The sequence below is a fragment of the Ahaetulla prasina genome, chromosome 5 (assembly GCF_028640845.1).
Source record: "Ahaetulla prasina isolate Xishuangbanna chromosome 5, ASM2864084v1, whole genome shotgun sequence".
NCBI lineage: Eukaryota > Metazoa > Chordata > Lepidosauria > Squamata > Colubridae > Ahaetulla > Ahaetulla prasina.
Window position 1 is genome coordinate 63207270 of NC_080543.1, and position 14600 is coordinate 63221869.

A 14600-nucleotide genomic window follows, 5' to 3' on the forward strand; every position below is an offset into this window, starting at 1 on the left:
ATGTTCTTGTTTGTTTTCAACTCCAATTTACAGTTTTGTTGGTTTCTACTTCCTTTGGTTATCAAGATCAAACAGCTTAAAAGGAAACAAATCCTTCTTCAAACTTCTCACAGCTCTTGTAGCTCAAGGTCACTGTAATTTTTTCCAGATTTCAAACTGATCATTGTAGTGCTTTTTTCCTGCCAGCAGATGTTTCTCTCCAATCCACAAGTTTCAAATCAACAAAGTCGCAAAATATCCAATTTGTGTATTAAATCTGCTTATCAAATGTTTTTCAAGTTTCTTCTGTCTCTTAATTTTATATATCCCAAATTCCAGTTTCAAATCCAATTTCAAATCCAATTGAAAAATTTCCTTTACAAGCTTTTCTATTTTGAATTTTTTTTTGTTCTTTCTTCAAAGCTTCTTAAAACTTTTAAGATTATGTCCAATCTTGTTCAGAAACTATTTTCTTTCAGGTTTCTTTTTCTTATAATAATTTTAATATCTCCAAATCCAATTTCCCATCCAAATATCAAGCTCCATTCTGGGCTTGAACAAATATTCAATAGGGTCATCACTTGGGGAAAGCCAACAGTACTGTGCTTGGCCTTGTGCACAATAAGAACATCATTCCACAGGGCAGGTGTTACCTCAGAAAAGATCTGGTTCCATGTTGCCGCCTAATGGTATTTTAAAGGCCCAGGAATGGAGAACAGAATTCCTCTGAGGATTAAAGGTGTCTGGGAGTGTGATTGAAAATCTCTCTCTTTCTTCCTCTCTCTCTCCATATGAACATTTATTATTATCTGCTACAGCTCCTTAAATATTTAGAATTGCTTGAAACATGCAAGTTGCAGTCAGAAGGATAGTAGCATCTAACCCTGGGGTAGCCAATTAATTGTCACAAGGGGCCACATGAGAAACTGGAGCTAAGGTAAAGGACCGAACCAAAAGGGCTGTGAAGGTTCATAGGCATGCATGGACACACATATGTAAATTGGAAAAAAATATCCAACGGTCACCTTCAAAATAAAAGCTATGCAGTTGTGTTATGTGCATGGCATGCACATGTTTATATTTGATTTCGAATTTCTGTTTGATCTCATGCAGACTGGATAGGGACAGCCACAGGGACAGATGTACCCCAGGGGCCTTAAAGGCTCAGGTCTGATCTGACCAAATGTACTAGTCTGGATAGTGTTCTGCTTGAAAAATGTGGACCACTCTACTTTAATTATTCGTACTCCAACAATATTAGAAAACTGTAATTGTTTAACATAAGAAAGCTGTGTTTTGTTGTTTTCTGGTACTCAATCTTGGGGGGAAAAATAACTCCCTGAATGTTCTTCCATCCAGGATGTGCCAGCCCTGCCAATAATTGCAACATTTTGGGAAAGGAATTTGCCTTCTGTTCCTGGACTACTGAAATTGATGGGGTTCTCTGTTTTCTTTACATCAGTGGCTGCAGCTGGGCTCTTTGCCTGTAAAAAGGATCTCTTAGTGCGAAACTGAAAACAGATGTGCTAATAGGAAACTATACAATTTGGTTTGCAAATTTATATACATTAATACAATCATTTCCCTCTCATTTAGACTAGGGGTCCTCAACCTCTGGGCTGCAGCCCACTACTGGGCCATGGCCTATTTGGAGCTGGGCCACATGACCAGCAGCCAGCACATGTGTGCATACTGCTTGACTTGTGTGAGCAGCGGGCTGACACGTTTGCGCGCGCACACACACAGTTCAACTTGCACAAGTCAAGCTGTGCACATGTGTGTGGGCTGGCCGGCCACTTGCACAAGTCAAGCTGCATGCCTGTGCCCCGACCTGCCACTCAAACTGCCTGGTTCCCCTCTCCCCACTCCCAGGTAGGCTGCAGCTACAAAGGCTGGGGACCACTGATTTAGACTATTGATTGCAATTATCTTTATTTTTCCTGTTCAAGATGTCTTGAAAATTGTTATAGAGTTCATCATCCATTTCCAAAGGCAGTACACAAGTTGGCTACTATAAAAATAATATAGTTGCCTGGAATCCAATTACAGGTGTAATTGGATTCCAGGCAGTCCTCAAGCTATTCATTTGGCAACCATAGAGACTCTGCAGCATCTCCTGTCCCTCTCCCCATCCCCATCCTGCCTGGGAATCTACATTTCTTCAAGAAAGAAACCAAAAAAAAAAAAAAAGCTGGGACAGATTTGTTGATCTTTCTTCCCCCACCATTAGAGGCTGAAACTGCATGCCTAGAAAGAGGGGGACAAAACCGGCAAATTAGTTACTTTGATGAGTGAGGAAGAATATTGTAGAGAAAGGGAAGGAAGCAAGTAAAGAAAATCTTTTTGCAGCTTATTTATCTTCAGGAACTAAAGAAAAAATTCAGTTCAAAAGGAAAAAAATGTGCAGCACAAATGTGCAGCAAATGGCCATGGGAGAAGTTGGGTCCTAATGGGAGTCAGATAGGCAGCAAAAACCAAACACCCAAAAATGTTACTTATGAGCTATCTTTGAAATTATGACTGCTACACACAAGCACACACATGCAGTCATGTGATTGCATTTCACACATTTGGTAATCAGCTGCATATATGATCAGTTGCAGTATCCTGTGGTCACATAACCAGTTTGTGATGTTTTTGCAGATTTCTGTGTTTTTGCTGATTAGTAACTATGGTGACTCACTTTATGAGAGTCACCAATAAAATTGAGTTAGGTGACATGGTAATTCACTTAACGATTGCAACAACTTATAACCAAAATTCCAGGATCGGTTATGGTGGTTAAGTGAGGATTACTTGCATATCTTAAACAGTTATCCCATTATTTAGAATCAGTGAAGAGCAAATGGAAGAATTTTTGAATCTCTACATGGCCTATGAAACAGCTGTCTAGGATTTTACTAACTTTTTAGGGTGTCAAGAAATATCTTTCATATTCTTTTTTTCTCAAATATGATAAATGAATATATGTTGACTTTTTAAAAATTCGAATACCTTTTCTCAGGATTATAATATCCTTCTTAAAAATATAATCACTCCCTTGCTTAGGAAGTGACAGACATAAAGAGATGTAATTTTGAAAAATGTTTAGCTATAGTATTAGAATGTTTTTCCCTTGTCTTCTGCTTCCTCCAAAATGCTTTTGGATGAGATCCCCTTCATTTCCTACCTGACATTAATGTATTATGATAGATTGAAAGGATTTCTTAATATCATGTTTTGGCTCGCTCCTCATTTGATAATATTCAAGTGGCTGGTAGAAGCATGCACTGGAGGAAAGGGCCCTAAGGCCATTATTCATTCTGCGGCAGAAAATGGGACAGATCTCTTAAATAATGTGTTAGTTAACCATAGAAATTAATAGGAAATTAAGAATGTTGGTTTTCTCCTTCAGAAAGTGAGTAACCTCTTGCAAAGTTTGGTTATACTGTTTGCAGGATCTTTTCAGTCTTTTTCAGGATCAGGACTGCTGCTTAAAGGGTTAAAAGTCAGAATAAGCTGCAGCCCAGAAATAGTTATCTTGCTTTTTGACTCAGAGTATCCAGATTTTGCACATTCCTATTTTAGGATTACTTCTTCCTAACAGTTCCACAATTTCTAAAGAGTGTGCTGTATAATATTTTTTACTGATATAAAATACCATAAACAAAGGAGCATAATGTATGCCTTCTACTGCTGTTGTTTGTCTGATATATATTCTTACTATTTCATAATTTTGTGAGCCTTTTGTGATTACAAAGAAAAGAACAATACTTCAGGATTCTCTCCAGGATCCAATTTCAGGTAGATAAAAATCCTTTTCCCCGTTAGCTTTCCTTCCTAACACTTCATCAGTAGACTCTATTGGAGACTTTTTCTATGTTCTTTCAAGAATCAGGAGCAGCTTTTAAAAGGAGAGATCTCTCTACCTCCCAATTCTGTGGCTTATGAATTAAGTCTGCAGAAGATTTAGAGTTTTTGAGAAAGAGAAAAGTTGATTTTATTTCTAAAAAAATGTTTTGGTTATACTGCTATGTATAGATTTATATCAATGAAGTGATTTGCACATATAACAAACCTCTAAGGTAGATTTGTCCTCTTTCTATTTGACTCTTCTTGGATTGTCCTTCTCAGATGATTGCATCTGAGGGACTGCAGACTTCATAGAAAGCAATTTCATTGAAATGGCTCTCATTTTGAATAAAGATACTTGGAATTGCACTGTTTAGTATTTTTAAATTAAGTACTCTAGTAATCAGATGCTAAATACTGAAACATATTTAATAAAAGTGTGCCTTCTCAGGATCACACTAAAGTCTTCATTTAATAAGTAGCATTATAACACTTTTTTTCTCAGTCTCTTTCTCATAAAAAGTAATAGTGTAGATCAGGACTCAAGAAATTTAAGAGAACCCATTTTTCACTTGGGGGTAGGAGTAAGGAAGAAGCCTCTTAATTTCAGTGAGGTGATTTTAATATGCTGGTTATAGATATAGAAGGTCAGGATTAGTTTGGGTCCCATGTTTACTTCTCAGTCTGAAAAAAGAGCAAGCATTGTCTGTTACCATGTAATAAAAATAACATTCTAGTTTTTTATAGCCTTATGCCCTTTAATGGCTTGAGGACTAACAGTAACTTTAGAAGATGGCTGAAATCTGGGAATTTCAAGAATTATCTGCAGAGTGCCAGGCTAGAGGAGTCTGGGCTATCCCATGGTATGTTCTGACTAGCAGAGGCTTTCCAAAGTCTCAAACACAGGATTCTCTCAGGTCTGTTACATGAAATGTTACTCGTAACATAAAAGTTACACAAGATGGACCTTGAAGTCCTAGTAGACAGTCACTTAAATATGAGTCAGCAGCGTGTGATAGCAACCAAAAAAGGCTAATGCAATTCTTGGTTGTATAAATAGAGGCATAGAATCAAAATCTATTATTATTATAGACGTATTAGTACTGCTTTATAAAGCCTTAGTAAGGCCACAGCTGGAATACTGCATCCAGTTTTGGTTACCACATTACAAAAAAGGTGTTGAAACGTTGGTAAAAGTGCAAAGAAGAGCAACTAAGAGGATTAAAGCTGGGAGACTAAAACATATGACAAATGGCTGCGGGATTTGGGTTTGGCTAGTCTAGAGAAAAAAAGGACTAGGGTGGATATGATAGCAGTATTCCAGTATTGAGAGGCTGCCACAAACAGGAGGGGGTCAACTTATTTTTCAAAGCACCTGAAGGCAGGGCAAGAAACAATGGATGGAAACTAATCAAAGAGAGAAGCAACCTGAAATTAAGATGAAATTTCCTAACAGTGAGGACAATTAAGCAGTGAAACAGGTTGCCTTCAGAAGTTGTGGGTGCTTCATCACTGGACGTTTTTAAGAAGAGACTGGACAGTCACTTGTCTGAAACAGGGGGCTGGACTAGAAGATCTTCAAGGTTCCTTCCAGCTCTATTCTGTTTGATTGATTGGTTGAAATCATTTTAAATAAACCAGAAAAAAAATGCAAAGGAAAGCATCAAAGTAAACTTTATCAAAACTGGCATTGTTTTGTGCCTCTTTCTTCCCTCTCTTAAATACCCACCATAAGCAACAAATGGAATAACATCACAGCTTTAGTGATGACATCATAGCATTATTATCTCAGAGAACTTCCTACTGTCTGCAAATGACATGAGATAGTAGTGAAATGTACAACTGTTGATGTCACTGAATATATTAATGAAATTAGATAACAACCCAGATGTTTGGTATGCAGACATAATCTTGGAGTTTCTTATAATATCAATTTGGATATAAATAAAGAGCATTCAGTTACCAAGGAATTGTTGCACATTTGCTAAAATTTTAAATTTTGAACAAACTACTTGAAGAGTACGATAGTTTGTGCTTTTGTTCTTCTATAATGCCACAAGAAAAGACATGGTGGTAGGAAATTCTGGCATTTGTGTACATCAAGACATCAGGAGGTTGGCAAAGGCTACACTTAATAAGCAGTTGTCTATAATGAATATGACTATGAGTAAGAATGCAACCTTTAAATTCTTGGGAGGAGTTGAACTGAGGAACTCAGATATAACTCTCATGATTAAATAGGATTGTATTTAGGAAGTCTGCTTCATTTGTAGCTAAGCTCTAAGACGGCAGTTATAAAAATCCACTCCCAACATTGCTTCCCCCTTCCCCACATGCATTAAAATATATGACAAATACTGAGAACATATTTCCTTATTCATTTTATTTGTCATTTTCTTCCTCATTTCATGAGATGGGTGAAAGCTGAAATTAACAAAGAAAATGAAATTGCTGAGCAATTTTTTTTTTTAAAAAAAATTAGCTCTTAGTTTTGGATGTAGTTTGGATTGTATAAACTGACCTAATCTATGGGCTTTGCTGGAAGATCCTGCTTTAGGCAAAAGGCTGAACTGATTGAAGTTCTGGCCTTCCTAACTATGTTTTTATAACATTTCTCAGAAGCAAGTCCAATACTTCAGTGGTAATTTATATTGCAATCCAATGCAAGAGTCAAAGGAACAGAAAGAATACAAAAGGTTGATGTGGGGAAACCAAAGGCAAAAGTTCATCAACTGCTTGGCCTTGTTTCTTGTTTGAAAAGAACAAAATCAGAAGCTGGCCTGGATCTAAAGATAGCTTCTCTCTCACTTTCCCTGCAGTCAGGCAATTCGCCTTTCAGAACTGCTAGAAGAGCAGGGCTTTACTTGGGATGAGCAGAACCAGCTAACCTGCTTCCTGGCAGTTCTTTGATTCTAGAAATAATTTAGATATCCTTGGATTATCCTAAACTGTTAGACTTAAGAAAAACAGATTCTAATGTTTGTTTCATCCTGCTATTTTTTAACTACCATAACAAAGAAACACACACATCCACACAATTGTATTATTTATTTTATAAAATTTTAAAAGCAGAAACTAATTAATGATTGGGAGAAAATAAATGGAGAAGAGTTAAAAAGAGTGTTTGGAAAATTATAGCCTCTGTGAAGAAAGGAAAGGAAAGAAAGGAAAGGAAAGGAAAGGAAAGGGAAGGGAAGGGAAGGGAAGGGAAGGGAAGGGAAGGGAAGGAAGGATGAGAAGAAATATAGCCTGAAAACTAACTGAAGGAGGAACAAAGTAGAATAGGAATGAGGATAATATCACCAAACATACATTGGTTATAGTTTGTTTACAGGAGGCAGTGATATTACAACCTGGGAGCAAAATTTGAAGGGCAATGAAGTATAATTTTAAGTAATACCATGTATAAATTTTGTCATTGTTGCCATTTCTCATGGTATTGCCATTCATCCAGAAGGCTACAGTTGGATTGATCCTAAGCTTCATTAACAGAAATATTAATTACTAAATCTGATATTCTCCCTTCCTTACCAAGGTTTTTATGTGAAGCATCAAAAGGTTTTAATTCTTGTTCCTGATTTTGATAGTTGTCACGATGACAACAATCTTTGCAATATAATTGAACTCTTAAACTATATATTGCAGCAAAGCTTCATGGAAATTTTGGAAACAAGGGTAAAATAGGTTAGAAACATCTATCCTACTTGGATCAGTTAAATATTATCCCAATGTTCTCCTTTTCACAACTTTCAGGATTTATTTTAAGTAAAATAAACAGTCGTACTGTTTATTAGTCCAATGGTGGATTTTGAGCTATTTTGTTCACTTGTGACAAAGCATTTTTAAAGTATTTAGTTTAATCTATAAATCTTGTTTATTGAAAAAAGTGTAAGATTATATACATGACAGGCAAAAATGCATATGAATTATTAGATCTCCAGAAGGTTCATTCAGTCAGTCTCTTGATGTGAATTGGCTAGTTAAATGTCTTCAGAAAGTTCACAGAAAAGGCAGAATAGAGCTCTCTTTTAAAACTAAGAACAATCACTACTTCTAAATAACCAATTAATGGCAATTAACATAAGGAATAATTTAAATATTTTAATAAGTGACTATTCTTTGGCAAATATTATTGGAAATATGTTTTTAAAACTTTCATTGAGTGAGAAAGGTACAATATATGCTGTTGTAATTTATTTTAAAACAAATGGAATTACGTCTATATATTTTTCATCAGGTTGCCCATCTCTATTTGACTATAGAATCATCATTTTGATAGGTCTTGATGGGTCAGTGTGCAAACATTTTTTATGTTGAAATGTGCATCCAGTCCTAGAATGGACAGCAAACAAAATCCCTATGCAGAGTATTGAAGCCAAGAATTCTTGAGGGAGTCAAATCATGTGCTTCACATATGCATGCATGCACTCAGACTATAAGTCACATATACATGATAATTTTAAAAGCCACTGATACTATATACTGGTATCCTAATTTGGATATGTTTTGGCTAAAATATGCACCAAGAAACTAGCACATTTAATTTCTGCCGAGTCTCTTTTTCTCTATTCAAAGAAAGTGCTCACAGCCCACAATGTAAGAAAAACTTGGGTAAAACTTTTCACTTGTATCCATAGCATATGAAGAAGCAGGTTTCTAAAACTGAATACCCATTTTTAAGTGATAAAAGTAAACATTTATTCTAAGAAAGAGAATTCTTCATGTACTTAAATTGTACTGCAAAAGCTAATCCACAGGAGAAAGGCAGTTGTCTTTGCAATTCTAAACAGTGCAATTAAAAGTTACAATTTTCCATTAAGTAAATTTTATAATTGACTAAATGTAATGTTCCTTCCAGCCTCTATTCCATAAAACTTTCTTCTGTAATGCGTTGCCATTCCAGAGGAAATTAAAAAAAATATTCAAAATAGGATTTTTTTTAACTTTTAATGAAATACCTTGTGTCCTAAAACTGTTGTTGAGCCATTTGCCACTCTGATTATTGTCATGTTTGCCTTTTGTAAAACTAAAGTGACAGTCCAATTGCAAGATATGGATTTTGTGATTGTGCCTTATATAATTGTGCTGTTTTTCTAAAAGTGCCTCTGTGGTGATTGTGTTCATGAAATCCATTATGTTCATTTTCCTATTAAATATGTGTTATGTATATTTTTATCTGGCACCGTGAAGTTTTTTAAACTCATACTCAAAAGAATAAACATTATCACTTTCTTTTGCTTTGCTTGTGTACATTTACTTGGCTGTGAAAAATGTTATAAGAAATTTTTGGGTCACTTGTCTCACTGGTGTGTTTCCAAAAGAATTAAATGTGAATATGGATATTTGAAAGTGGAACACGCATGTGTACGTAGAGATCTACCATTAGATTTCCTGCTGCAGATATCTTCTTTCACATTTGTGAAGAAATGACTGAATTCATACGTGTTGCACTATGGAAATAATTCCTTTTTTCATGGCTTATTGAATAAACCAGATTAGAGTAAAAAATATACTACATAAAGTCATAAGGTATAGTTTACAAACTATAGTAGATGGGGTCACACATTTCATGTCAAACCAAACCAAACCAATCACATGAACCAAAAAAATAAGACACATGATTTGTGAGTATGTGTGTGTGTAATTGCTTAAACAATTGTGTATCTTTTTACCCCACCTAAAAATATCCACAAAAACTTTCCTTCACAAACATAATGTGGACATGCATTTATCAAATGAATATAAATATAAGGTCTTTAACTGGGAAAATCAGGTGGCTAGAAATATGAAGGAGGAAAGTGGAAAGTTGTATTCTGGAGAGACCAGAAATTTGTTTTCAATCCCATGAATGGCCAGTGGTCATTACTTGCATTCTTCTAAATGTCTTTTATTCTACTACAGGCAATGTTTATCTTTATTTTTCCAATTCACTAATTAAAATCAATTAGTGTTTACTTTTTCACTTTAGTTATTTTTCCTTATTTTCTCTCTCTCTATGACCCTTCTATATCTTGTTTTACTGTTGCTGTATTTTATTTTTATTTTTTAATTCATTTTAATTCCTTATAGTGTTTCATTTCTGTCCTTTTTATATGTATGTCTCTAGCTGGTAGTATGAGACTGATCATTTTCATCCAGGAATTCACTCTATGTAAATAAATAAATAAATAAATCACTCTCATGCGATTTGTGCCAGCATAGTCCATTTGTGCCAAAGGTCTGGAAACATGCTGAGTTGTCTCTCTGCCAAAACTGGTTATTTTCTTGCCAAAACTCTTTTCTGCCTTCATTCATGCATTTACACACTGTTCTATTTGTGTATTCTTTCTCCCACTTACTTCCATACTTGTAATAGCGATGGGTGTTGCCATGGGTGAAATAGACATCAACCCCCATTTCACCCATGGCAACAGTCCAAATCCTTTACACAAAATAAAAGGGAAAGTAATTCTGGAAATAAAGTTGGACATATTACATCATGCTCTCTTTATGCATCCTTTCTTCCACTTATTTCTGTACTTGTAATAGCTAGAATAGAATAGAATAGAATAGAATTTTATTGGCCAAGTGTGATTGGACACACAAGGAATTTGTCTTGGTGCATAAGCTCTCAGTGTACATAAAAGAAAAGATATGTTCGTCAAGGTACAACATTTACAACACAATTGATGGTCAGTATATCAATATAAATCATAAGGATTGCCAGCAACAAGTTACAATCATACAGTCATAAGTGGAAAGAGATTGGTGATGGGAACTATGAGACGATTAATAGTAGTGCAGATTCAGTAAATAGTTTGACAGTGTTGATGGAATTATTTGTTTAGCAGAGTCTTCGGGAAAAAACTGTTCTTGTGTCTAGTTGTTCTGGTGTGCAGTACTATTATTGCCATGGATGAAATGGGGGTCAACAACTACTTACACAAAATAAAAGGGAAAATCATTCTGGAAACAAAATTGGACATATTATATCATGCCATGATAGGTCCTTGGCATTAGGACAAGCTTTTAACAGAGGTTACTGTATCAGGTGCAACATAACGAAGAATCCTGATAACAGTCATAGAGTCATGATGCATTCAGTATCTTCAGCTGCCATAATAACCACATGCATTAGAAATCCAACTACAGACAAGATAGAGAGAATGCTTTCATTGTACATAGAACAAAGACAAGGAAGAAAACATATGTGAGTTGTTTTCTGCCAAAAAATAAAGTTATAGAAATGTATGAGAATATTTGCCTGTTGCAAATGGCCCAAAGGCTGAAGATGATTGATCAGACTTAAACAGCAAACAATGTCCACAATCAACAGCACTTTATTGAACATTACCACAAAGTTTATATAGTTTCTCAGTTTCTCATTTCTCACCTAACATACGTGTTACTTCATTATTGGTTAATGAATCTCCAAGGCACAGTAATTGGTTAGTAATTACATCATTGGTTTTTCGTGTGAATATGTGTTTATGCTAGAAAGTATATGCAACAATGTTTCAGGGTTACAACTTTGTTTCATCCTGTATTCTTGTATATGCTGAGAACGCTGCTTAACTGAGGTTTGCCATCCAAGATAAGAGCGCTACCCACATTCCAAAATGTATACATGATGAACAACAAAATGTTAACCCTTCATAAACCCTTCATTTGTCTATGTATTTGGATTGCAGAATTTAACACCACAGCCCACAACTCCCTTTTTTACATTATGTATACAAGGTTTTATACAAGATTTTGAGGGAATGTAACCCTAGCATAAAGCAAGCAAAGTCATTTTTGCAGCATTTACTTTTTTAAACAGAAGCATATGGAATTTACCAGGGCCTTGACAGGATATGAAGGCAGTTTAACAAGCCACAGAGTACCTACCCGTTCCCCACCTCTAGTGCTGAAGGATGTGCTGGCTGCATTTCTCCTTTAAACTCCAACAGCACAGAGTGCAGTTCAACACAACCAGAGGGCATCGACTGGGGGAAGGGAGAGTTGGAGTAAGCCTTCAACAGTGATTTTGTTCGTCCTTAGATTTTGGAAACATGAAGACAAGTGAAAAATTTTCAAAGATTATGACAAACTTGCTTTGTTCTCATTACAGTATATATTACACAGAAAGATATGATGAGAGGTCACCAACTTTTAAGCTGGAAGTGACTGAGGAAAGAAAAGAGAACCTTTCCTGCTTCCCTTTGTGTTTTAAAGGAAGATGAATTAAATTGGCTGGGATGTGTTAACCCAGGTGTTCCAAAGGGCATGAAAGATGGCTTTTTCAGAAACAACATTCATAGCATGAAGGAAATAAATGGAAATTTCTGGTTCAGATACATTATCGGGAAAGAATCCCCTTTTTGTAAGCAAAGAATCCAGTTGTAGCCAATGAGGTGATGAAAGTAGACCATCCAAGAAAGAACAGCAGTCCAGGAATAGATGGCAAATTTCTCTCCCAAAATGTAATGGTAATTGGAAGTGCTGGAACCTCCTAGGATGAAACGTATTACAGTAATTGTTAGAGCAAGGCCATCTGAATAGCCTGAAGCTGCAGCATAGTGCAGTTTTATCAGGAAGTTACCCTACCTCAACTCAGTGGTATTTAATTCTATGAAAACACATATTTAGATATACTTCTTTTTTCAGAAAGTGCATAAATGCAGTTGAGCATCTATTGTCCACTTCTGAACTGATGCCATCAAAAAAAGTTGTTTCTCAATTCCTATGCTTGGTTTATTAATGCAAAACACTGATAAATTTAAAATGAACATTTCACTATATCGTATTTATAAGTATGGCAAATAGCTTGGATCATCATCATCCATCATAAAAAACACACACACCATTGAGCTTTGGAATACCTACTGATAAAGATAAATGTGTTCATTTTCTATTGGGTTTATTACAGCCACACCTTGTATATTGGCTACCTCATTTAGCAACTGTTCTCAAATATGGTAATACATGGCAGTAATAAAATCATTTTCCAAACAATGTGTGCACTTATAACCACATTTTCACAACAATACACACCAAAGAGAGTCATGTTGGCATAGTTGAAAGAGAGTAAGAGAACTTTATTTAAACGAGATGGTAGAAACTAGTGATCTTCACAACGTCCCTCTCTTTCTTTGTGTCTCTTCTTAATTACATATTCACTTAGTTACCATTACTCTTTCAAGCATCAGGAATATTGTCCTAATAATCACCTTGATATGTACAAATGTCATTCTATAAAGTAGTATTTCATATGGATGACTAAAATGCTTATATTTTTCCTTGGGCTATTCTCTTAAATGCATGTATGAGGAAGCTTCCTATTAGTAGCAGCAATGGATCTAAAATCTAGGATGAAAAACCCATTCAGTTTCTCAGGGTATCTCTACTCTCCATTTTACTATTGTAATGCATTGTGCACCAAGTTGCAATAGTTTCATAAGCACTTAGAGTTACTTCAAGCTTTGTAGTTGTATTCATTTTCTATGTATGTGAGATGATGAAAAAAATAAAATCTGCAAGAAATGGCAAAGATTTTCAACTGTTTTTCTTTAAACAGTTTAAACATTCTTTAAATATATTCTCAACAAACTGAGCTAATCAATTTGTTCTTAAGTCCATAGTCAAATTTTTATTAGACAACTTCATCTTCCATTAGGCCCAAAACAGGAGAGTGATACAGTCAAATACCCAGGCAAATGAAGAAATATTCAGAGTTCTTAGAATATCATTTTTGAACACACTTGCCTTTGATTCTGGTTCTGTTACCCAAATTTCATTCTTTGAAATTTTTCCCATGCTGTACAATATCTGAAAGAGAAAAATTATATTCCAGTAACAAGAATCCTTCTTATATCAAGTGCATCATGCAATTGGAATAGAAGAGATTAAAAAAAAACTGCTAAAAGGCCATTTGTCTATAGTATGGACAATACAGATATTTGTCTTGGGAAATTCAGTCAGGTATCAAAATAGTATCACAGTAACTTGGTATATATAGGGACACGGTGGCTCAGTGGCTAAGACTCTGAGCTTGTTGATTGAAAGGTCGGCAGTTCAGCAGTTCAAATCCCTAGTGCTGTGTAACGGGGTGAGCTCTTGTTACTTGTCCCAGCTTCTGCCAACCTAGCAGTTCAAAAGCACGTAAAAAATGCAAGTAGAAAAATAGGGATCACCTTTGGTGGGAAGGTAACAGCGTTCCGTGTGCCTTTGGTGTTTAGTCATGCCAGCCACATGACCATGGAGACGTCTTCAGACAGCGCTGGCTCTTCAGTTTTGAAATGGAGATGAGCACCGCCCCCTAGAGTCAGGAACGACTAGCACATATGTGCGAGGGGAACCTTTACCTTTTAACTTGGTATATATTTCATTGTTCTTTGGTCATTTAATTTTTCTTTGGTGCAGCAATATTGAAAATATCAATGCCAAGTTCACAGATAATCTTTCAAATAAAACTAGTTTATTTGGGTCTTTCATGAAGGTGGCCAATAGCAGCGGTTTTGTTTACCTCTCTAGCAGCTCTTTCTCCAGCCTGCACAGCTCCTTCCATATAGCCACTCCACTGGGTTGCTGTCTCAGTGCCAGCAAAGTAGATTCTACCAGCTGGCTCACGTATTATTCTTTAAAGAAAACACATATGAATAAAATAGAGAGATAGTAATTCCACTTGTAGCTAATATATTTGTATGAACAAAAAGAGGCACTAGCCTACATTTTCCATGAACTTTGTAAAGTTTCGTTTCAAGGAACACAAACATTTTGCAACATCCTTCTTTGTATGGTTCATTTTTTCGTGTGCTTTTCACACACTT

The 14600-nt window shown here is 35.7% G+C and overlaps 2 protein-coding genes across 3 annotated transcripts in view; one reads left to right on the forward strand and one right to left on the reverse strand.

Moving 5' to 3' along the window:
- The window catches only part of LOC131199935 (amine oxidase [flavin-containing] B-like), a 67810-nt gene extending 58768 nt beyond the window's left edge, over positions 1-9042 (forward strand). Inside the window, exon 14 of the mRNA XM_058186227.1 lies at positions 1339-9042. Within this exon, the coding sequence (XP_058042210.1) occupies positions 1339-1494 (156 nt within the window). The 3' untranslated portion in view covers positions 1495-9042. The remainder of the gene's footprint in view (positions 1-1338) is intronic.
- Positions 9043-10349: 1307 nt separating this feature from the next.
- Positions 10350-14600, reverse strand: part of LOC131200274 (amine oxidase [flavin-containing] A-like) — a 44081-nt gene continuing 39830 nt past the window's right edge. For both annotated transcript variants that reach the window (XM_058186913.1, XM_058186912.1), the window contains 3 exons: positions 14297-14408; positions 13537-13599; positions 10350-12283 (listed from right to left, as the gene is read on the reverse strand). In XM_058186913.1, the coding sequence (XP_058042896.1) occupies positions 12131-12283; positions 13537-13599; positions 14297-14408 (328 nt within the window). In that variant the 3' untranslated portion in view covers positions 10350-12130. The remainder of the gene's footprint in view (positions 12284-13536; positions 13600-14296; positions 14409-14600) is intronic.